This window comes from Eschrichtius robustus, chromosome 1, assembly GCF_028021215.1.
Source record: "Eschrichtius robustus isolate mEscRob2 chromosome 1, mEscRob2.pri, whole genome shotgun sequence".
NCBI classification, from domain to species: domain Eukaryota; kingdom Metazoa; phylum Chordata; class Mammalia; order Artiodactyla; family Eschrichtiidae; genus Eschrichtius; species Eschrichtius robustus.
Genome location: NC_090824.1, coordinates 126,972,452 through 126,998,323, shown reverse-complemented (window position 1 = coordinate 126,998,323; position 25,872 = coordinate 126,972,452). Strand labels below are relative to the sequence as shown.

The window sequence follows — 25,872 nt, the reverse complement described above, 5'->3', positions numbered from 1 at the left end:
GATGGCTGAGTGAATGTGACCAACAAGTCTTTCCACACGTATATGCTTTTTTCTCTGGTTTGTTTCTTCACCTATGTTGTAAGGGGGTGTTGCTTTTAGAGACGTTGTCTTTTCCTTTCATTGGCCCTATGTGCTCTCTGGTAAAAATATACCACTCCACAGGGATTAGGGACAGTGGGGGGAAGACAGGAGGGAAGTGGGCGTACTTATAAAAGGTCAACACTGGGACTTCCCTGGTGGTCCAGTGGTTAAGACTCTGCACTCCCAATACAGGGGGCCCCGGTTTGATTCCTGGTCAGGGAACTAGATCCTGCGTGCCACAACTGAAAAAGATCCCGCATGCCGCAGTGAAGATCCTGCATGCGGCAACAAAGATCCCGTATGCCACAACTAAGACCTGGCACAGCCAAATAAATAAATATTTTAAATAAATAATTAAATAAAAAATAAAAGGTCAACGCTAAGGATCCTTGTGATGGAACTGTTCTGTATCCTGACTTTGGTGATAAGTACCTGAAGTGACACGTAATAAAATTGTATAGAACTAAGTACACACACACACACACAAACACATATACACAAATGAATACAAGTAAAATTGGGGAAAACAAAATAAGATAGGGGAATTGCATCAATGTCATATCCCTAGTGTGATTGTACTATAATTTTGCAAGATGTTACAATTGGGAGAAACTGGGTAAAAAGTATACCAGATCTCTATTATTTTTTTCAACTGAATGTGAATCTACAATTATTTCAAAATAAAAAGTTCAATTAAAAATAATAGCAATTTAAAGGGGTCTGTGCTGAAAGATAATTTAACATATGTAGCTGCAGGAAGCACATTGACATATCACTTTGAGGAGCATGACTTTCCATTTACATCAAAGGATGCTCTACTAAATAGATTTTACACATTTTTTATTGCAAGTTTTCTTATGCATGTATGGAAAGTGAAGCAGTAGCTGTGATGTGTTGTCTCCATTAACAGAAGAACTTTGTAAACACTTAAGTGATGCCAGTTTTGTATCAGTCTGATCTTCTGTGTACTGGGAAATCAGTTAATTCTAATAATGGGTCAGTTTTTTCATATAATTCATGGAATCAAAGTAAAGGTTTTGGAAGTTCATACTGTCAAAGAGGAAACATTTCATATTGTGAATGCTGCTGTAAATCTAAAACTTTCAACATTGAACAAAATGCTTTATTTTTTTAGATAAATTTATTTATTTTATTTATTTATTTTTGGCTGCATTGGGTCTTCGTTGCTACGTGTGGGCTTTCTCTAGTTGCGGCGAGCAGGAGCTACTCTTTATTGCAGTGCTCGGGCTTCTCATTGCGGTGGCTTCTCTTGTTGTGGAGCACGGGCTCTAGGCACGCGGGCTTCAGTAGTTGTGGCTCGCGGGCTCAGTAGTTGTGGCTCGCGGGCTCTAGAGCATAGGCTCAGCAGTTGTGGTGCACGGGCTTAGTTGCTCTGCGGCATGTGGGATCTTCCCGGACCAGGGCTTGAACCTGTGTCTCCTGCATTGGCAGGCAGATTCTTAACCACTGCGCCACCAGGGAAGCCCCATTGCTTTGTTTATTGAGTAACAAACAAATATTAAGTTTAGTGGAGCACAGAGTCATGGTCAAAAACAAAATGTTCGTACTATATTAAGAAACTCAGTGTAGCAGAAAATTTATTTGGTATTGGTTATATACTACATTCACAATTCATAATTGCATCAAAACAAGCCTGATATTCTATCAATAAAATAGGAGCTGTAGTTTTCAAAATTTGCAAGTGTTTTTACGTACATAGAGTATTTCAGCTAGAACATTTTTGTGATAATCTGATGGTGAATTTAAAAAATGTTTCAGCAGGTCAATATTTACATTGTTTCTTTGCTGCCTGTCAGCAATAAGATTTAAGAAATACTTGAAAAATATATGTACCACTCCATATTTACTGACTGAAAATACTCAGTGAATCTGAGGTGGAGTGGTATCCTAGTTTTTAAAACATATATATCTATTTTGACCATTTTTAGCAATCTAAAATGTAACAAGATTGTACTTATGTTACTTCTCATTCATTCTTTTCACCCTCCATTCCATTCTAAGACACTTTAATCATATCTTGACTCAGATGATTTTGGCCCTTTCCCCACTCCTCTCCTACTTCCCAGACACACACCAAGGACCAACCAAGTTAGGTAAATCTGGTGTCTGCTGTTGTTGCTATTTCCCCGTTATTAGTAGATATTCAGTATTGGTTAAAGCTGTGGTTTCTTCCTCTTGTGCTCGTGCTTATATTTTTCTTCTAGGAATGAGGTACTATACATAATGCCTAAGAAATAGGCATGTTTTTCTTTCTCCTTGTTCCTGTACACATTTAGTCTTTTGTGCCCTTACTTATTTTTTTGTTTTCTCTCTTTGTCCCCCTTATTTGCTTTTTTTTTTTTAAGTATGTATCTATTCTGGACTGAAACGTGTTTTCTGGAAGAGCTGGTATATGAAAATTACTTGTTGACTCTTTAACCATATGAAAACAATATATGCAACCATTTTGTTTGAAAATTATCATTGTTAACAGGACTTTTAAGTATCCACAGGCATCTTCGGGGGAAATATTTGATTGGAATTAATTTAAGCTTAATTCTTATTCTTTTTAATACAGTATTTCTCAAACTTCAAGGCTTGTAGAATTCACAAATTGAGATCTGGCATCATTTTCAGAGAGAGACTTTCAGTAATGTGTAAGTAGTTTTTTTTTTTTTCATTTCGATTTGTTTTTATTAGCTGTTTTCCATATAAACACAGTGAAATGTTAATTTACCAGATCTCTTAATAAGAATTTGGCATATATTCACCAAGTAATGATTATGAGTAACAAGTGACACAAAATAACTTACTGAAAGGAGATGTTTTAAGTGTGCCCTGGGTCAGTATTAACTGAACATCATTTATTAGAAACAGCATCTCCAAATATAAAGAATACTAGTTTAAGGGGCTTGAGTTCTTGCTCAGGCTCTACCACTAACTAGCTGGGTCTCCTTAAGTAAGCCATCTTCTGTTCTTCAGTTTCTTTGGCTATAAAATAAAGGATAAGACTATCACTAATGAAAAGATCTCTTCCCCTTTAAAGGTCTATTATTCCTATCTTAATTTTTTAAAATATAAATTGTTAATCTTTCAAAAGGGAACCGTCAAATTACACAGCTGTGTTTTGATTTTTTTGTTGTTGGCTTTTGCTCGGGAATAGATATTGAGAGGGGAAGTGGTTCCAGAGTAGACTAGAAGACATAAAAGTGCCCCCTCGCTTAAGAAATTTGCCCCACATAGTCCATCAATTTGGGTTACTAAAAACTTACTTTTAAAAAGTCAAGTTGGGGGGCTTCCCTGGTGGCGCAGTGGTTAGGAATCCGCCTGCCAATGCAGGGGACACGGGTTCGTGCCCCGGTCCGGGAAGATCCCACATGCCGTGGAGCAGCTACGCCCGTGAGCCACAACTACTGAGCCTGCGCGTCTGGAGCCTGTGCTCCGCAGCAAGAGAGGCCGCGACAGTGAGAGGCCTGCACACCGCGATGAAGAGTGGCCCCCGCTCGCCGCAACTGGAGAAAGCCCTTGCACAGAAACGAAGACCCAACACAGCCAAAAATACATAAATAAATAGATAGGTAGATAGATAGATAGATAGAAACTAAGATCCAATTTGCTTGTTACCCCCTCAGATACTTTAAAAAAAAAAAAAAAAAGTCAAGTTGGGGGATTTCCCTGGTGGTCCAGTGGTAAAGAATCCACCTTCCAATGCAGGGGATGCGGGTTCGATCCCTGGTCAGCGAACTAAGATCCCACACGCTGCGGGGCAACTAAGTCCACGCGCCACAACTACTGAGCTCACGTGCCTCAACTAGAGAGCCCGCACACCGCAAACTACAGAACCCACACACTCTGGAACCCACGCGCCACAACTACAGAGTCCACGCACCCTGGAGCCTGCGTGCCACAACTAGAGAAGAGAAAACCCACATGCCACAACTAGAGAGAAGCCCACACGCTGCAATGAAGAGCCTGCGCACCACAACGAAAGATCCTGCACGCCTCAGCGAAGATCCCGCGTGTTGCAACTAAGACCCGATGCAGCCAAAAAAATAAATAAATAAACCTTAAAAAAAATTCACAATTCAAGTGAAAAAAAAGCAAGGAGCATATTGTAGTAGATACAATATGCAAAAAGAAAATAAAAGTCAAGTTGGCTTGGGTGGGTTAAACCTTTTTTAAAAGAAAGCAAACCTAATGTTAAATATGATATACAAATAAGATTTCTTTCCTTTTGAAACCTCCATAGAATACTGATGCTGAAGGAGTGCCAATTTTCAAGGAGATGGGGAAAGGAACAACAAAGTAGGAGTCACTTCTATGCATGGGGCTTTCAGGAGAAACTGGTAGAAAAACTTTGGGGGCTTCCCTGGTGGCGCAGTGGTTAAGAATCCGCCTGCCAATGCAGGGGACACGGGTTCGAGCCCTGGTCTGGGAAGATCCCACATGCTGCGGAACAACTAAGTCCGTGCACCACAACTACTGAGCCCACATGCCACAACTGCTGAAGCCTGCGCGCCTAGAGCCTGTGCTCTGCAACAAGAGAAACCACCTCAATAAGAAGCCACGCACCGCAACGAAGAGTAGCTCCCGGCTCTCCGCAACTAGAGAAAGCCCGCATGCAACAGCGAAGACCCAATGCAGCCAAAAATAAATAAATAAAATATGAATAAATTTATTTAAAAAAAAAAAACTTTGCGCAGGGTGAAGGCAGGCACTTGGGATCTGGAAGGGTGGTAGGAGAAAAGATGGCTAGAGGTGGAATAAAAGAATAGAAAGAGATGTGGAAAAATAAAACTGAACAAGAAACTCTTTGAAGGCAGAGGCTAGCTTTCATCAGTATCTAGCTTTCATCAGTATCGTCACTGGCTCTTAGAATAGTGTCACATCTTAAAAAGTATTTATGAAAAAGTCATTGAATGAATGAATCAATTACTTATTCAGTAAATTTCTAATTTCGCCCAAGGCCCTGATGGTTAGTTAGACTCAAATCATCTAGTTTATCTGTGTTTACCCTACATTCAAAAACTATAGTATTTAAGGTAATTGGGGTTCAGAAAATTGATTATGAATTATAGAAAAAAGACATTACATTTAGTGTAATATACTTGAGGAAGGTTATAAAGTGAACTATTTATTCACTTAAATTTTTTTTAAGCACCTACCTACCATACTTTGGGTACTAGCTGGGAGAGGAAAAATGGGGTACTAATTATAGTGTATATTTCTATTTGATGGAATATTATATAGTCATTTAGTATAATTATGAAGATTATAACAGTTTAGGCTAATGCTTTTTAAATAAAATAAAAATATTTATATTCTATATTGTAACTGCATGAGGATTAGAAGGATGTTTTCTGTTCTCAAAGAAGACTAGGAAACTTTGTTAAATATAAACCAGATTTATTATTGTAAATGGGATTATAGAATTTCTTTTTCTTTCTACTGTTCTGTACAATTCATAAAGTTTAAATGAAAATCCACATACATTTAAATTGTTTTGAAAAATAAGATGAACATATATCGACTAGAAAAAGGTAATAGTGTATCATCAAAGGGAAAGGGCAAAACTGTATTTGAAGGACAGTAGATAGATTACCTTGGTTGGAAGAAAAATGAGAGGTGAAGTTTAGAAAAAGATGGGAATGAAGGTCTCTAGCTTAGTTTTGATAATGTAAGGAAAGATGAGCTAGGTTAGGTTTTTAACTGTGGAATTACATTTTTTTTAAAAAAGAAAGAAAATTTCTTCTAGCTTATTTATTTTAGTGAACTGGAGTGAGGGGGAGTTGAACTGGTCCATCGTGTTATCAACTGTTTTCATGTATAATCTTGAGTTTATGACTATACTAGGCCCTATCTGAAAGACTTTGCTCCTTTTACCATTTCAGTAATAGTATATAATTTTGCAAAATTTATGTTCAGATTTGTTTTTCATATATCTTTAAAATGTTACCACTGATTTCCACTCTTGCCTTTTCTTGTCCTTAGAGTTAGCCTAGGTAGCAAATGCTTTACTACTTGACCTAATGGAGTGATAGAAGAAACAAAAAAGAATCTGAATTGATTGGGCAGAGATAGAAAGGGAGAAAAACAGGTCAGTCTCCCTTAGTTGCTGAATGAGTAAGAGCTTTCTTGTAATGATTTCTCAATTTCGCTCCCATGAACCTTTTAGGAATAGAGAGCACATCCTTCTTGTTTTCTAATCTCAAAGAAAATAGATGTAATTTGAAATGAAATACTAGCCAAGTAGGTATCTGAAATTTTAAGAAGATGTCTGTAAACATCTTATGAGCTAACTCCTTAAGTTATCTGTATCATGTTGAACAAAGAAGAATTAAAAAAACAATAACTGATTAATGATGTAGTATTATTACTTGAACTTTAGTAAAGTTGTTTCAGGGTTTTATACTACCGTGATTATTTTGAGAACTGTTGGATCAAATATTTGTTTTGTGTGGCCCCCCCATTTCCAAAACAAATTTAAAGAAATTTACCTTCTAAAAAAAAGAAAAAGAAAAGAAATTTACCTCCTAATTGTTAAGGGTTTTTGCTCTGATGTACTACACTAAAAGTCCAAGTTTTGTACATGACTACGAATGCTTTCCTCAGATGCTCTTACCAACATGAGGCATTTTGTCTTAATATATGTTTAGTATTTTCCATGAGGATTGTAAATTTTATACTCCAGTGGAAGTCTCTTGGTTTCTTGGAATTGTTAGGAAATACTATTCATTATTTATTTCTGTGTTAAAGATTTTCAGTATTTTCTCTGCCTTGTAATTTGCAACAATGTCTTCCCCCTAGCTTCTAAACCTCAAACTTACTTTAAAAACAGTTGATTTAAAATAAAAAGTAGAGGTGCGTTTTCAGTATTATAGACTCTTTCTGAGAGAATTAAAGAGCATTTAGATCTAGAAGTCACCTGGGATGTTGCCAGCTGTGCTCTTGACATTATATGCTTTGTCACCAGTGAGTGCCTTCAGATATTTTTGCCTACCTTCTTTACCACTCTCCACACCCGAATGAATAAATGGAAAACAACAATAACAACAACAAGGCAAGGGAACTGGAGTAATATATAATTTACTATTCTGTCAATAAAAGTAAGAATATTTTATCACCACTTTAAAATTGATTGCTCTTATATGTATTGATGAAGAACTTTAACTTGTTCCCTTTTAGTAGTTATTTACTGTATTCAACTGCAAATCAGATCAAATGATAAAAATTTGTAAACCAGGAAGATGTAACAAAAACAATTTTCATACACTTTTTCCCCAAATATCTGCTTATTCATATAATAGCTGTTTATTTCCAATGGCTAAGGTAATAGCTTTCAAAAGAACCTATTAAACACATATATGCTTTCATCATAGTACTATTTCCATTCTCTTTCCCTTCTTTCTGCATAGCAAGACATAAAACTTTATTGTATGTAATAGTAACTATACGCTTTAGTTTAAATAACACGAAGTTAGAGTCTAAGAAAAAGGAGAATATTTAAATCTCTTCATTATGATGAAAGGAAAGTGCTCTACTAAGGTAATTTTTGAGACTTGTGTCTATCAAGAGCTTATAATTTAAAATTTATGCACATATAAAAGCAAATAAACACTTACAGAAGCTGTAAGTGTATGTGTTGCTTTGACCCAATAATTCTACTTCAGTAAATTTATCCTGAAAAAAATGAGTTGTAACCAGAGGTTTATGTTCAAGGTTATCATCTTAGCATTTAAAAACTATTAGCAAAATAAGTAGGTGTAATAAATGATCAACAATAAGGAAGTAGGTCAATAATGTTATGTCTGTTAAAATACTGTGCAGCGGGCTTCCCTGATGGCGCAGTGGTTTAGAATCTGCCTGCTAATGCAGGGGACACGGGTTCGAGCCCTGGTCTGGGAAGATCCCACATGCCACGGACCAACTAGGCCCGTGAGCCACAACTACTGAGCCTGCGCGTCTGGAGCCTGTGCTCCGCAACAAGAGAGGCCGCGATAGTGAAGAGGCCCGCGCACCGCGATGAAGAGTGGCCCCCACTTGCCGCAACTAGAGGAAGCCCTCGCACAGAAAGGAAGACCCAACACAGCCAAAAATAAATATAATAAATAAATAAATAAAAGATTACTATTAAAAAAAAATACTGTGCAGCTATTAAAGTTATTTTCAAACACTATTTAATGAAGAAAATAAGTTAAATACAAAAGTGCTTTTAAAAAAGTGCTTTGTTTTCCTACTTTAAAAAAATGGATAGATGGTCAGCTGTTTTTTTGTAGAACACCTGTAATAGACCGTCAGCTGAGAGTGACTATCAGTGTTTAACAGTTTTCCAGGAGAACAGGTTATTACTTTCCTTTACTGTCAGTCTGGGACAGTAGGGATTTCTGAAAAGTTTAAGCCGTTCGTTTTGTGCAGAAATCTTATCTGTAAGGGAATTGCTACATAGGAGCCATATATACCTAAATAAAACAAGTAGGAACATCGATCCTTTTTTAGGTGTGTTTTCTAAGCAAAGAGTGAGAATATTTATAGAGTATATTTAAGCAATGGATACAAATTCCAAAAAATGTGGCATGAATTCTGAAAACTCATGACATTAGCCATATAGAAAATTAAATGAATTTTGGGATTATGATGAAAGTGGTGATAATTATATTATGAACAAGTATATTACATAAGAATTTCTTTGCCTCCAGGTATTTTATAGTCTACAAAAGAAGGCTGTTTACTTTAAATAGCATTTTCTAAAGCATGTTCTGGGGGTTTATTCTAGTTTTTAAGTGGGAAAATAGGGTTTGTTGTTCAGTTAGACTGGGGAAATCCTGGATTAAGGGAAGTTAATCAGGTACCTTTATCAAAAGATTTCCAAGGCTTTAATTTTTTATATATATTATAAATATACAGTACAATATTTGTCCATAAAATCCGTTCTTTGAATTTTTTGGAACTAAGTCTAAGATGAGACACATGTTTGGAAATTTCTGTTTTAGGTTAAACTTTTTTTCCTATAATTCTTATATAAGTAATGACAGTACTGTGGCCGGGGCGCGGGTAGGAATGTCTTCTCCTAGTTCAAGAAACAAATAAGGTTTAAGTGATACTAGACAACTGAAGGAGATTTTGCTATTAAAGTGTTTGCAAATACATGATGAGTTCCACTTTGGGTATTTTTTCTTTGTATTTGTTATAAGCGTGTGTTACCGTTATAATCGCTGCCCTACTTTTATTATTTGAAGTTCTTCTGTTTTTTGTATCTTCTGAAACTCATTCAGGGTGGATTTTTCTTTGTGTGTTTTATAGTTTTAGAATAGGAGGTCATCTTCAACAGGGCTTTATCTGTGGAAAACCTGTGTTGAGGGTACCCTCTAGAACTTTTTTGCATTTGCTTCCCCAGGGCTATCACTAGCCTGGGAACACAGTTATCATTAATATCTCAGTTTGGAGCATCCTGGGACCATGCAGATGGCTTAAGATCAAACCTCAGATCCAAGTGTGAGTAGGCCTATTGTTATACATTCTCAGAAGAGACTTTTTACTCCCCCCAAAGTAGGGCTCAGATTGAGGCAAACTTTATTATCTCCCTGTACCAGTGGATGGATTTGTAAAATTCACTCCTTAACTGGGGATGTAGTTCTTTGAGGCTCTTGGTTTTATACAGATGTCTCAATTCTAATCCGCTATCTTATGTGGTCCCAAAGCATTGTCTCCTGTCCCTGTAGTACCTTTTAAAAATATACGCCCCTTGATTACTGAGGAGATCAGCCAAATTCTCCCACCCAGTATGAGCTTATACACTGCATTCTGGCATTTTGGTTTCCTCACTGTTTTGGGGCCCTGGGAATTTCCCCTTACATTTTTACAAGTTAGTCTATGCATTTTAAAGAATGTGTGCTTTTTTGTTGTCTACTTAGGTAATCTAGGCTTCCATATTGCCAAAAATGGAAATTTATGCATTAATTTTATAATCAAAAAATAATGCTAAATATATATAGTCCTGTTTTTTTTAAAAAAAGCATACTTTTAACATATGAAAGTGAAATGTGTAATACTAGTGTGTTTAATCAGGGAGGTAGTGCACTTTTTTTAGTTTTTTGTTCTTATTTGTACACAAACCACTTATATTTATTTGACTTATTATAGGAGAATATTTATTTGACTTAGTACAGGAGAATACTAGTCTTTTACTTTTCTTTCAGATGTAACCTTCTGTAATGGAAGATGATTGAAGATAAGGGGCCTCGTGTTGCTGACTACTTTGTTGTAGCAGGATTAACTGATGTTTCAAAGCCTCTTGAAGAAGAAATTCACTTCAATGATGCTTGTCATAAAGTAGCTAAACCAAAAGAACCTATCACAGATGTTTCAGTTATTATTAAATCTCTTGGGGAGGAAGTGCCACGGGATTACACGTGTATTGATGTTACCCCAACTGGACTGTCAGCTGATCTCAATAATGGAAGTCTTGTGGGGCCGCAGATTTTCCTTTGCTATAGAAGAGGAAGAGATAAGCCTCCACTTACAGATCTGGGGTAAGTAGTTTTTAAAAAGAATTATTGTTATTGATCCAAATAATATACCTTATAGATTTTGAAGTTAACTGTTCAATTTGTTTATTAATAGATACATGGCAGCTTTAGAAAAATAGACACGTTTATATCCAGAATCCTGTATTCTCTTCCTGTGTTCCTTATATCTTTTCAGTGTCTCTTCATTCTACAGGTTCTAGCATTTTTGTCTGAGTTTCTTTCTATTAAAGATAGGGGACAGACTTCCCTGGCGGTCCAGTGGTTAAGACTTTGCCTTCTAATGTAGGGGGTGCGGGTTCAATCCCTGGTCAGGGAGCTAAGATCCCACATGCCTCGCGGCCAAAAAACCAAAATATAAAACAGAAGCAATATTGTAACAAATTCAATAAAGACTTTAAAAATGGTCCACATCAAAAAAATCTTCAAAAAAAAAAGATAGGGGAGATAATTTGAAAAACATTTACAGGAAAGTATCAGAAATTAATGTATTATCCTGATCATAAAATTTTTATTATTTTTTTATTTTTATTTTTTTAATTTTTTTATTATTTTTAAAGTATGAGAAAAAGATGGCTTTTAAGGACAGTTATAATGATCATTATAGTTGGGTGCTTAAGTCTGTATGCATCAAACAAGGATCTTGGGTAAATTGGTGCTTTATTTAAGATATTGTGTTGTACTTGGGGCTCCCTTTTTATATAATAGCCTTACTGAGTTATAATTCATACCATCCAACTCACCCACTTAAATTGTACAATTCAGTTGTTTTTAGTATATTTATAGAGTTGTGAAACCATCACAATAAATTTTATAACATTTTATCATGCCCCCAAAATAAACAATCCTGTATTCATTATAGTTTCTGTCTAATTCTCCCTAACCCCCTCAGCTGTAGACAGTCACCAGTCTACTTTCTGTCTCTGTGGATGTGCCTAATTCTGGACATTTTATATCAGTAGAATCATACTGTATATGGTTACCTTGTGGCTGGCTTCTTTCACTTAGCATAATGTTTTCAGGGTTTATCCATGTTGTAGTATGTGTCTGTACTTTATTCCTTTATATGGCTGAATGATAGTCCATCTTATGGGTCTACCACAATTTATTTATCCATTCATCAGATGATGGACATGTGAGTTGTTTCTACTTTTTGGCTGTTGTGAGTAACGCTACCGGAAATGTTAATGTACAAGTTTTCGTATAGACATATGTTTTCATTTCCCTTATATATGTACTTAGGAGTGGAATTGCTGGGTCATATGGTAATTCTGTGTTTAACCTTTTGAGGAACTGCCAGTCTGTCTTCCAAAGTAGCTGTAGCTGCATTCCCATCAGCAGTGTATGAAGGTTCCAATTTCTGCCAGTCCTAGCCAACATTTTATATTATCATTTTGATTATAGCTCTCCTAGTGGGTGTGAGATGGTATCTAACTGTAGTCTTGATTTGCATTCACCTGATGGCTAATGATGTTGAGCATCTTTTCATGTGCTTATTAGCCATCTATATATCTTTGGAGAAATGTCTATTCAGAATCCTTTACCCATTTTTAAATTGGGTTGTCTTTTTATTGTTGAGCTTTGGGAGTTCTTTATATATTCTACTTGTAAGTTCCTTATCATATGAGTGGTTTACAGATATTTTTTCTTATTCTGTGGGTTGTCTTTTCACTTTCTTTATGGTATCCTTTGGAGCTGAAAAGTTTTTATTTTGATGAATTCTGATTTATGTATTTTTTTCTTTTGTTGCTTGTGTTTTGGTGTTGTATCTAAGAAGGCTTTAACTAATCCAGAGTTACGAAGATTTACATTTAAGTTTTTGTCTAAGAGTTTTATAATTTCAGCCTTTACATTTAGGTCTTTGATCCATTTTGAGTTAATTTTTGTATATGTTGAGGAAAGAGTACAACCTTACTCTTTGGCATATGGATATCCACTTCCAGCACCATCTGTTGATGAGAATATTCTTTCCCCATTTTCAAAAATTAATTGGTGATAAATGTATGGGTTTATTTCTGGACTCTCAATTCTATTCCATTTGTCTGTATGTCTCTCCTATCCAGTACTACACAGTTTTGGTTACTGTGGCTTCGTAGTAAGTTTTTACATTAGGAAGTGTGAGTCTTCCAAGTTTGTTCTTTTTCAAAATTGTTTTGATTATTCTGGGTCCCTTGAATTTTCCTATGAATTTTAGGATCACCTTGTCAATTTCTGCAACGATTGGGTTTTTAAAAAAAAGAGGAATATATATGTAAAAGAGGAATATATAAATGTAAATATATATACACATATGTATTTATTTATGTAGAAGATTCTCCCTGAAAAACTGAAAGAAAAAGGCCAAAGGATGGCTAGGAGTAGCTCTATTAATGTCTTCACGATAGATGCAGGGTTTATAGGGAATGAAGATTAACTTTCTTGTTTCCGTGGCTCTGTTGCAAAAGGGGATAGGCTTAACTTAAAATATTCCGGTTAAAAATAAGGAAGATAGCAATGTCCCTACTAACATCAGTAGAAGGGCTATAAAAGTTCCATCTCCCAATATATTAAGTCTGAAAGTGAATAGCCATGTTTACTCATGCCTAAGGGGAGATAGGATGAATTGGAAGAGCTCCTGAACATTCTTCTACTTTTAAATTCTATTACCTAATGTTTAATAAAAGTTATATTAAACTCAGTCTTTATTGTGTTAATTCATGAATTTATTACAGTAATTTTAAGTGGGTTTCAGAACAGGTATAATATTGCTTCATGTGAAGTTTACATATTTGGGAAAATAAGCCAGCTATTAGATCTTATTTTTAAAAGATTACGTTAAGTTGCTCCTATGATCACTGGTCACTGTCAGAATTCTAGTTTGCAGATAAAACGAAGGGAGTGTTGCAGATTCTTGTTAGGGTGTTGGAGCTGCCTAAATTAGAGATGAGGAATTTTCCAGGCATAGGAAGGATTCTCCAACAGGAAAGGACTTGAACTGGAATGAATAAATTAACCACTCTTATGGCTATTGTCATATATTTGTCATTGTGGAGGATATAACATCATTATTGCCTTTAAACTAAGCTTATAGTTTAAACAGATAAGAAAAGTTACCCGACAATATAAAAATCAAAAATAGTGATACAAGTAATGTATACAACAGCACAATACCTGATTAAAGAAAATAGGTAGCTTATGTATCAAATGTACTTATTTTCCATATCTTTTAAGAATTTGAGGTAGTAAATAGTGGTTTGTTGTTCTGTGTGTTGTATTTTTCTTTTCTTGTTTTCAGTTGAACATCTGTGTGCCAGACATTATTTTGGAGACCCTACTTGTACTCTCATCTAATTCTGCCAAGATCCTATGAGTTAGATTTTTAGATTTTGTAGTTGAATAGTATAAGGCTCAGAGAAGTTAAGTAACTGCCCAAGATAATACAGCTGGTACCAGGTGGTAGGAGTTCGAATTCAGATATGTCTTAACTTCTCTGTTACAATGCCTTTTTAAAATTTTTTACTTATTTATTTTTTAAAATTGAAGTATAGTTGATTTACAATGTTGTGTTAATTTCTGCTTTTACAGCAAGGTGATTAGTTACACATATATATACATTTTTTATATTCTTTTCCATTGTGGTTTACCTCAATATTGAATATAGTTCCCTGTGCTATATACAGTAGGACCTTGTTGTTTATCCATTCTATATGTAATAGTTTGACAATGCCATTTTTTAGGATTAAGAAAAAACAAGACAGAAAAGCAAGATCAAGAGGAGGAGGAGTAAGCAATTAGGCTAACATTGGGATATACATAGCTGCTATGATTAAGCATCAAATTTCACTCTAAATTTTCAAAATAGAATGTTTAAAGAAAAAAATTTTTAAGTTTGCTGACAGCTGAGACAAAAGGGAAATTAAAAATTGTATTAGAAAGAAATAATTTGACCAATTTTTGGCACTAAATTTTATTTGTATAATGGGATTTTATAAAAGGGAATACCGATTGATGTTAGGGACATTACATACATTCTATAATAATTTTTATAGCAAATGAAGAAACATTTAACAGGGCTTTAATTTTTTTTTTTTTTTTTTTGCTAATGCCAAAGACTTAGCATTAAAGTACAAATTAGTGAATTCTGTGAGGGAATAAACTAATATTATTCAAGCATGATGTTTTCTTTGTTTTCCCGAGTACTTTAAGTAATAGTATTTAGAAAACTTAAGGAATGGGTGCCTGGCCTGTCCTTTATTAAAAACGTATGATTTTACCATAAAGGAGAAGGGGGAAACTTTCACTTGTACTTTTGATGAAAGATAGACTTAAGGTCATTTACTCTTTTGAAAGCCTTAAAACTCTCTCTTAAAGCTGAAGGAAGTATTGGAGGTAAAAATGTGCAAGCAGGTTCTCTACTGTATGGCAAGGAGCCTTTTGTAAAATTTTAACTTTGGTCAAAATACAAGGTTGCTTTTTCTAAAGATGATGCTTGGTTTTAGAGACATATGTACATACATACACCTATCTGTCCGTCTATCTATCTATCTATTAAATGGAATGCTAAAATAAGCACCTTTGCACAAAATTGCTCTTCTGTGGTTTATGTCAATAAACAGAGGTTAATATGAATTTTCCTTACATTATTAATTTTTGGTAGGGAAAACAGTTACTCTTTAATTTTTAATTTAATTTAATTTATTTTTATTTTTAAAAATATTTATTTATTTGGTTGCTCTGGGTCTTAGTTGTGGTAGGCAGGCTCCTTAGTTGCGGCACTTGGGCTCCTTAGTTGCAGCTTGAGGGCTCCTTTAGTTGCGGCTCACTGGCTCTGTAGTTGTGGCATGCAAACTCTTAGTTGCGGCATGCATGTAAGATCCAGTTCCCTGACCAGGGATTGAACCCGGGCCCCCTGAATTGGGGGCATGGAGTCTTAACCACTGTGTCACCAGAGAAGTCCCCAGTTATTCTTTAATTTTATATGGGACGGTGCATTCAAACTTACAGTACAATTGGAATATCTGCTACATTTAAGGATCAGTTTATGATTCCTGACAATATTACCTTTCGTATTTGCAGGTGCTTTGTAATTGTGTACTAATTTATTTTATTTATTTTTTAGGGTTTTATATGACTGGAAAGAAAGATTGAAACAGGGGTGTGAAGTTATCCAGAGTACTCCCTACGGACGCCCTGCAAATATTAGCGGCAGTACCTCATCACAAAGAATTTATATCACTTACCGAAGAGCCTCTGAAAACATGACTCAGAATACGTTGGCTGTTACAGACATATGTATTATTATACCCAGTAAAGGAGAAAGTCCACCACACACATTCTGCAAAGTTGACAAGAATCTCAATAACAGTATGGTAAGTGACTCTTTTGCACTGATAAAATTAGCCACGGATGAAAAGAGCATAATTTAAAATAAATCTTTGGAAAACAGCATAGCACAATTACTGAATTAAAAAATAGATTTTTTAAAGATGTCAGATATTTTATTTTTAGGAAAGTAATTTAGTTGTGCTTTCAAAAAGAGCTGTGCAAAAAGCTTTCTTTTTTTTTGTAATTAAATAATTTTTCCCCCTTACTGCAAAAGTGGTGCATTCGCCAAGGGTAACCCCTCCACTTGTGCACTAGATCCCATATACTCACCTATTTGGGACATGGAGTCAGCAATCCTCCCTACTTTTTTTTGAATCATCAGGTTTTCATTCTCTAGTGGGTTATTTCCTCCAGCATGCAAAAGCATGTTACAGTACCTCCCATCTTTACAAAGCTTCTTGATCTTTATATCCCACTCCATCTATTCCCCCATTTGATTGTTCTTTATAATAAAATGTCTCAAGAGTTGACTGTATTCTGTCTCCTTCCTCACTTTGACTCTTTCCAGTTAAGCTTTTGTCTCCATCATTCCACCAAGATTGCACTTGCTGAATCCAGTGATCAATTCATCTTAATTTTTTAGTACATTTAGACATAGATGATCACTTCTCCCTTCTTGAAACAGTGGCAGGAAGAGAAGATGCAGTCTCTATCCTCTGTGCTTTCTGGCTTTTTTCCTCCTACCTCACCAGTTATTCCCTTTCTGCCTTTGCTAATTTCTTCCCAATTCCCTAACCACTACACAACGGAGTGCCCTAGGGTTCAGTCCTCAGACCATTTATCTTTAAATCTAAACTCACTTCGTTGATGATCTAATCATTTAAATACAGGCTATGTGTGGATGACTTCTAAATTTCTGTGTCCCCTCTGGATCTTTCTAATTCATTATCTCTTCTTGGATATCTTATCAAATAGGTTATCTCAAATTTAACATGTCCAAAACTGAACTCCTAGTGTCCCTCTCCAAATCTATTTATCCCCATAATTTTCCTCCTCTAGTAAAAGGAAATTCCACTCTTCTAGTTACTCAGACTAAAAGTCCTTGGAGTAATCCTTAACCTTTATCTTCTACCTCTCATTCAGTTCTTCTGTAAATTCTGTTGACTTTCATTTCAAAACATATTTTGAACTTGAACACTTCTCAGCTTCTCCACATGCTGCAGCCCTGATCCAAGCCATAATCATCTCTTAACTGGATTATTGCAGTGGTCTCCTAATTCAGGAGTTAGGCAAACTTTTGAATAAAGGGCTAAACGATAAGTTAGCTTTTGCAGGTCATATACAGGCTCTGTCGCAAATTCATCCTTTGTTTTAAAAACAACCTTTTTACCAGTCTTAGCTCAGTTGTGCAAAAACAGGCCTTGGGTCAAACGCAGGCCGTAGTTTGCCAGACACCTGGTTTAGCTGGTCACTGCTTCTACTTCTTCTTCCTACAACCTATTCTTCACATAGCAGCAAGAGGGATGCTTTTAAAACAAATTAGATCATATCTCTCTTTGGTTTACAACCCTTAATGGCTCCCCATCTCACTCTTAGTAAAAGCCAGAGTCCTTCCAGTAGCCTTAAGGCCATGCATGATCTGTAATTGTAATTATCTTTTTTTTTTTAATTGCTGTTTTAAATTTTAAAAAGAAATATGTACTCAAAAAAAAAAAATTGAGAGGGGGAGGGGAGCAAATCGTAGATCTAGGAAGTAAAGAGTGAAAGTTCTTGTTCCTGCTTCCATCTTTTGTGATCCTTTGCCAGGATTAACAATTAACAATTTGGCTTGTATCCTTCCAGACCCTTTTGTGTGCACATATGTGGAGTATATATAATATGGATAAATTCATCCTTTATTTTTCAAAAGTTGGAAATTTCAATATATTCTGATATAAGCTTTTTTTAAACTATCCATCTTTATCAGTTAATATAGCTCTCTACTTAATTCTTTCAATGATTGTATAGTATTCCAGAAAATACAAATGAAGAATGATGAATACAAGTTATTTCCAGTTTTTCCCATTACTAATAATGCTGCTTTGATCAATTTTGTACCTTTTTCTTTGTATATTTATTGGAGTGTTTCTGGAAGAATAAATAATTGTAACTAGAATTGATGGGTATGGTGTACATTTTGAGAAGTGTTGACAGATTGCTCTGAAAAAGTTGTGACAGTTTATATTCCCAGCAACCGTACTCTATAAGAATGCCCTTTCCCAGGTCCTGTACCTCACCAACACTGGTTGTTATCAATCCCTTTTTACTATCTGATAAGAAGAAATCATTCTAATTTTAATTTGCATTTCTTTGATTATTGTGGAGGTTTAACATCTTTTCATATATAACAGCTTTGAATGGCTAAATATTACTACATTAAGTGGATGTGCCACAGTTTATTCCATCTTCTATTGTAAGACATTTAGATTCTAAGTTTTTTATATTACAAGCAAAGCTGTTATGACCATAGTTAGAACTACATCCTTCCTAAAATAATTTACATTTATTGAGCTCTTATGTGCTCTCTTCTTTTAAGCTTGCAAGAAGAGAAATACTGAAGCTTTAGGTAAAGCTACAAGAAAAAGAAATGGAGTGTATTGATATGTGACTGGATAAAACACAAATTTTAGGAGTCTGAAAATTTTTTTAACCCCCTCAATAAGATAGTAAAATAGATCTGTATTGTGTAGTGGTTAAGATCAGTATAGCCAAATGGTTCAGAGCACAGACTCTGGAGCCATAGTGTCTGGATATGAATCCTATCTCTGACACTTATTGGCTTTGTGACCTTGAGAAAGTAACATAACTTCTCTGTGCCTCAGTTTCACAATTGTAAAATGAGAGTGATAGTAGCATCTACCTTATAAGTTATTGTGATGGTTAAATGAATTTAGAATCATGTTCCAGTACATATAAGAAAACACTGTATATGTGTTAGCTTATTATCTATAAATATCTTTCAATTCCAAATTTTCTTTTAGAAAAATCTGCAATTTTAAGGTAGTAGCCGTATTTGTTTAAAATGTTTAAATAGGTAATTCGAAAAATGGATGTTGATGGTATCTCAGTTGTATCCTAAAAGAGTTATTTGCAGCTATGTGACCCGTACTTGTCAACAGCCATTCATATACAAAATGCCCTATTCTTTCATGCTATCCTTGCATTTTGATTTGATGATTACATGTGACAGTGGAGAGATTATGGAGGAAGAAGATCATGATAGCAAATAAGTTTTACAGACCTCATGTGGTACTGATAGTGATGGCAAGAAGGGTTTTTGAACTCTTCCATAATCTGATGTCCAGCTTAACCTTGTTTCAAGATTTGGTTTGGTGTTTTAGCAAGACTGTTCAGGCTCACAGATACTTGCCATTTTCCCATTGGTGAATTTTCCTTTATTTTGTAGATTTGTTGGTTTTGGATTCAAAGCAAATTGACAATGTCATTAGAACCATTTCTAGGTCTTATTAATTAATCAAAGTGTTCAAGGTAGACTTGTTGCACTGAAAACAAAACCATGCACGAGCTCCTATTTTTCCTTACTCTGAAATATTGGTCCCAGTGTTGTCAGAGAGCATTAATTCTCTGCTGAAAGAATAAAGAGGCAGTGTAACATAGTGTGAACAGAATGGACTCCAGCTAACCTGCTGGATTTGCATTCCAGATGCATGTCTTGGACAAGTTCTTTGACTCTTTGTGCCTCAGTTTCCTCATGCATGAAACAAGGATAAAGTAGTATTTTATTTCACAGGCTTTTTGTGAAGATTAAATGTTTCATATCTGTAAAGAACTTAGGGTAGTGCCTGGTACATAGTAAGTGCTATGTAAACATTAGCTGTTATTAATTACTCCTTAGTTAACTCTGCTTATTCAGTCCCTTTTACGTGCATTTAACGACTGAGGATGCGCTTTTCTTTTTTCTTGTTTTTCAGTTTTATTGAGATATAATTGACATACAGCAAGGAAGAGTTTTTTTATTTTATTTTTGCCCAGTGTTTAAGCTCCTCTCAGTTCTCTTAAGAAACATTGTAGAAATAAAAACCTCTTAAATGGTTATTTTCTTACTCTTTTTCTTTAATTTTTTAATTTAATTTTATTTATTTTTTAAAACAACAGGTTCCTATCAGTCATCAATTTTATACACGTCAGTGTATACATGTCAATCCCAATCGCCCAATTCAGCACACCACCATCCCCACCCCAACGCGACTTTCCCCCCTTGGTGTCCATACATTTGTTCTCTACATCTATGTCTCAACTACTGCCCTGCAAACCGGTTCATCTGTACCATTTTTCTAGTTTCCACATACATGCGTTAATATACGATATTTGTTTTTCTCTTTCTGACTTACTTCACTCTGTATGACAGTCTCTAGATCCATCCACGGCTCAACAAATGACCCAATTTCGTTCCTTATTATAGCTGAGTAATATTCCATTGTATATATGTACCACATCTTCTTTATCCATTCGTCTGTTGATGGGCATTTAGGTTGCTTCCATGACCTGGCTATTGTAAATAGTGCTGCAATGAACATTGGGGTGCATGTGTCTTTTTGAATTATGGTTTTCTCTGGGTATATGCCCAGTAGTGGGATTGCTGGATCATATGGTAGTTCTATTTTTAGTTTTTTAAGGAACCTCCGTACTGTTCTCCATAGTGGCTGTATCAGTTTACATTCCCACCAACAGTGCAGGAGGGTTCCCTTTTCTCCACACCCTCTCCAGCATTTGTTGTTTGTAGATTTTCTGATGATGCCCATTCTAACTGGTGTGAGGTGATACCTCATTGTAGTTTTGATTTGCATTTCTCTAATAATTAGTGATGTTGAGCAGCTTTTCATGTGCCTCTTGGCCATCTGTATGTCTTCTTTGGAGAAATGTCTATTTAGGTCTTCTGTCCACTTTTGGATTGGGTTGTTTGTTTCTTTAATATTGAGCTGCATGAGCTGTTTATATATTTTGGAGATTAATCCTTTGTCCGTTGATTCGTTTGCAAATATTTTCTGCCATTCTGAGGGTTGTCTTTTCGTCTTGTTTATGGTTTCCTTTGCTGTTCAAAAGCTTTTAAGTTTCATTAGGTCCCATTTGTTTATTTTTGTTTTTATTTCCATTACTCTAGGAGGTAGATCAAAAAAGATCTTGCTGTGATTTATGTCAAAGAGTGTTCTTCCTATGTCTTCCTCTAACAATTTTATAGTGTCCGATCTTACATTTAGGTCTCCAATCCATTTTGAGTTTATTTTTGTGTATGGTGTTAGGGAGTGTTCTAATTTCATTCTTTTACGTGTAGCTGTCCAGTTTTCCCAGCACCACTTATTGAAGAGACTGTCTTTTCTCCATTGTATATCCTTGCCTCCTTTGTCATAGATTAGTTGACCATAGATGCGTGGGTTTCTCTCTGGGTTTTCTATCTTGTTGCATTGATCTATGTTTCTGTTTTGTACCTGTACCATATTGTCTTGATGACTATAGCTTTGTAGTATAGTCTGAAGTCAGGGAGTCTGATGCCTCCAGCTCCACTTTTTTCCCTCAAGACTGCTTTGGCTATTTGGCGTCTTTTGTGTCTTCATACAAATTTTAAGATTTTTTGTTCTAGTTCCGTAAAAAATGCCATTGGTAATTTGATAGGGATTGCATTGAATCTGTAGATTGCTTTGGGTAGTAGAGTCATTTTCACAATGTTGATTCTTCCAATCCAAGAACATGGTATATCTCTCCAGCTGTTTGTATCATCTTTAATTCCTTTCATCAGTGTCTTATAATTTTCTGCATACAGGTCTTTTGTCTCCCTAGGTAGGTTTATTCCTAGGTATTTTATTCTTTTTGTTGCAGTGGTAAATGGGAGTGTTTCCTTAATTTCTCTTTCAGATTTTTCAACATTAGTGTATAGGAATGCAAGAGATTTCTGTGCATTAATTTTGTATCCTGCAACTTTACCAAATTCATTGATTACCTCTAGTAGTTTTCTGGTGGCATTTTTAGGATTCTCTATGTATAGTATCATGTCATCTGCAAACAGGGACAGTTTTACTTCTTCTTTTCCAATTTGTATTCCTTTTATTTCTTTTTCTTCTCTGGCTGCCATGGCTAGGACTTCCAAAACTATGTTGAATAATAGTGGTGAGAGTGGACATCCTTGTCTTGTTCCTGATCTTAGAGGAAATGCTTTCAGTTTTTCACCGTTGAGAATGATGTTTGCTGTGGGTTTGTCATATATGGCCTTTATTATGTTGAGGTAGGTTCCCTCTATGCCCACTTTCTGGAGAGTTCTTATCATAAATGGGTGTTGAATTTTGTCAAAAGCTTTTTCTGCATCTATTGAGATGATCATGTGGTTTTTATTCTTCAATTTGTTAGTATGGTGTATCACATTGATTGATTTGCGTATATTGAAGAGTCCTTGTTGCATCCTTGGGATAAATCCCACTTGATCATGCTGTATGATCCTTTTAATGTGTTGTTGGATTCTGTTTGCTAGTATTTTGTTGAGGATTTTCGCATCTATATTCATCAGTGTTATTGGTCTGTAATTTTCTTTTTTTGTAGTATCTTTGTCTGCTTTTGGTGTCAGGGTGATGGTGGCCTCATAGAATGAGTTAGGGAGTGTTCCTTCCTCTGCAATTCTTTGGAAGAGTTTGAGAAGGATGGGTGTTAGCTCTTCTGTAAATGTTTGATAGAATTCACCTTTGAAGCCATGTGGTCCTGGACTTTTGTTTGTTGGAAGATTTTTAATCACAGTTTCAATTTCATTACTTGCGATTGGTCTGTTCATATTCTCTATTTCTTCCTGGTTCAGTCATGGAAGGTTATACCTTTCTAAGAATTTGTCCATTTCTTCCAGGTTGTCCATTTTATTGGCACAGAGTTGCTTGTAGTAGTCTCTTAGGATGCTTTGTATTTCTGCGGTGTCTGTTGTAACTTCTCCTTTTTCATTTCTGATTTTATTGATTTGAGTCCTCGCCCTCTTTTTCTTGATGAGTCTGGCTAATGGCTTATCAATTTTGTTTATCTTCCCAAAGAACCAGCTTTTAGTTTTATTGATCTTTGCTACTGTTTTCTTTGTTTCTATTTCATTTATTTCTGCTCTGATCTTTATGATTTCTTTCCTTCTGCTAACTTTGGGTTTTGTTTGTTCTTCTTTCTCTAGTTCATTTAGGTGTAACGTTAGATTGTTTATTTGAGATTTTTCTTGTTTCTTGAGGTAGGCTTGTATAGCTATAAACTTCCCTCTTAGAACTGCTTTTGCTGCATCCCATAGGTTTTGGATCGTCGTGTCTTCATTTTCATTTGTTTCTAGGTATTTTTTGATTTCCTCTTTGATTTCTTCAGTGATCTCTTGGTTATTTAGTAACATATTGTTTAGTCTGCATGTGTTTGTGTTTTTCACATTTTTTTCCCGGTAATTCATTTCTAATCTCATAGTGTTGTGATCAGAAAAGATGCTTGATATGATTTCAGTTTTCTTAAATTTACTGAGGCTTGATTTGTGACCCTAGATGTGATCTATCCTGCAGAATGTTCTGTGCGCACTTGAGAAGAAAGTGTAATCTGCTGTTTTTGGATGGAATGTCCTATAAATATCAACTAAATCTGTCTGGTCTGTTGTGTCATTTAAAGCTTCTGTTTCCTTGTTTATTTTCATTTTGGATAATCTGTCCATTGGTGTAAGTGAGGTGTTAAAGTCCCCCACTATTATTGTGTTACTGTCGATTTCCTCTTCTATAGCTGTTACAGTTGCCTTATGTATTGAGGTGCTCCTATGTTGTGTGCATATATATTTATAATTGTTATATCTTCTTCTTGGATTGATCCCTTGATCATTATGTAGTGTCCTTCCTTGTCTCTTGTAGCATTCTTTATTTTAAAGTCTATTTTATCTGAAATGAGTATAGCTACTGCAGCTTTCTTTTGATTTCCATTTGCATGGAATATCTTTTTCCATCCCCTCACTTTCAGTCTGTATGTGTCCCTAGGTCTGAAGTGGGTCTCTTGTAGACAGCATATATACGGGTCTTGTTTTTGTATCCATTCAGCCAGTCTATGTCTTTTGGTTGGAGCATTTAATCCATTTACATTTAAGGTAATTATTGATACGTATGTTCCTATTCCCATTTTCTTAATTGTTTTGGGTTTGTTTTTGTAGGTCTTTTCCTTCTCTTGTGTTTCCTGCCTAGCAAAGTTCCTTTAGCATTTGTTGTAAAGCTGGTTTGGTGGTGCTGAATTCTCTTAGCTTTTGCTTGTCTGTAAAGGTTTTAATTTCTCTGTCAAATCTGAATGAGATCCTTGCTGGGTAGAGTAATCTTGGTTGTAGGTTTTTACCCTTCATCACTTTAAATATGTCCTGCCACTCCCTTCTGGCTTGCAGAGTTTCTCCTGAAAGATCAGATGTTAACCTTATGGGGATTCCCTTGTATGTTATTTGTTGTTCTTCCCTTGCTGCTTTTAATATTTTTTCTTTGTGTTTAATTTTTGATAGTTTGATTAATATATGTCTTGGTGTGTTTCTCCTTGGATTTATCCTGTATGGGACTCTCTGTGCTTCCTGGACTTGATTAGCAATTCTCATATCAGACAAAATAGACTTTAAAACAAAGACTATTGCAAGAGACAAAGAAGGACACTACATAATGATCAACGTATCATTCCAAGAAGAAGATATAACAATTGTAAATATTTATGCACCCAACACAGGAGCACCTCAATACGTAAGGCAAATACTAACAGCCATAAAAGGGGAAATCGACAGTAACACAATCGTAGTAGGGGTCTTGAACACCGCACTTTCACCAGTGGACAGATCCTCCAAAATGAAAATAAATAAGGAAACACAAGCTTTAAATGATACATTAAACAAGATGGACTTAATTGATATTTACGGGACATTCCATCCAGAAACAACAGAATACACTTTCTTCTCAAGTGCTCATGGAACATTGTCCAGGATAGATCATATCTTGGGTCACAAATCAAGCCTTGGTAAATTTAAGAAAATTGAAATCGTATCAAGTATCTTTTCTGACCACAATGCTATGGAACTCGATATCAATTACAGGAAAAAACCTGTAAAAAATACAAATGCATGGAGGCTAAACAATATACTACTTAATAACCAAGAGATCACTGAAGAAATCGAAGAGGAAATCAAAAAATACCTAGAAACAAATGACAATGAAAACACGACGACCCAATACCTATGGGATGCAGCAAAAGCAGTTCTAAGAGGGAAGTTTATAGCAATACAATCCTACCTTAAGAAACAAGAAACATCTCAAATAAACAACCTAACCTTACACCTAAAGCAATTAGAGAAAGAAGAAAAAAAAAACCCCAAAGTTAGCAGAAGGAAAGAACTCATAAAGATCAGAAATAAATGAAAAAGAAATGAAGGAAACGATAGCAAAGATCAATAAAACTAAAAGCTGGTTCTTTGAGAAGATGAACAAAATTGATAAACCATTAGCCACACTCATCAAGAAAAAAAGGGAGAAGACTCAAATCAATAGAATTAGAAATGAAAAAGGAGAAGTAACAACTGACACTGCAGAAATACAAAGGATCATGAGAGATTACTACAAGCAACTATATGCCAATAAAAAGGACAACCTGGAAGAAATTGACAAATTCTTAGAAAAGCACAACCTTCCGAGACTGAACCAGGAAGAAATAGAAAATATGAACAGACCAGTCACAAGCACTGAAATTGAAACTGTGATTAAAAATCTTCCAACAAACAAAAGCCCAGGACCAGATGGCTTCACAGGCGAATTCTATGAAACATTTAGAGAAGAGCTAACACCTATCCTTCTCAAACTCTTCCAAGATATAGCAGAGGGAGGAACACTCCCAACCTCTACTAGGCCACCATCACCCTGATACCAAAACCAGACAAAGATGTCACAAAGAAAGAAAACTACAGGCCAAT

At 35.4% G+C, this 25,872-nt stretch overlaps 1 protein-coding gene across 4 annotated transcripts in view; it reads left to right on the top strand.

Annotated features, from left to right (window-relative positions):
* Positions 1-25,872, top strand: part of DENND4A (DENN domain containing 4A) — a 132,838-nt gene that overhangs the window by 26,926 nt on the left and 80,040 nt on the right. For 3 of the 4 annotated variants that reach the window (XM_068553905.1, XM_068553914.1, XM_068553924.1), the window contains exons 2-4: positions 2,660-2,738; positions 10,278-10,610; positions 15,703-15,952. In XM_068553905.1, the coding sequence (XP_068410006.1) occupies positions 10,300-10,610; positions 15,703-15,952 (561 nt within the window). In that variant the 5' untranslated portion in view covers positions 2,660-2,738; positions 10,278-10,299. The remainder of the gene's footprint in view (positions 1-2,659; positions 2,739-10,277; positions 10,611-15,702; positions 15,953-25,872) is intronic. The other variant, XM_068553896.1, reaches the window with a different exon arrangement.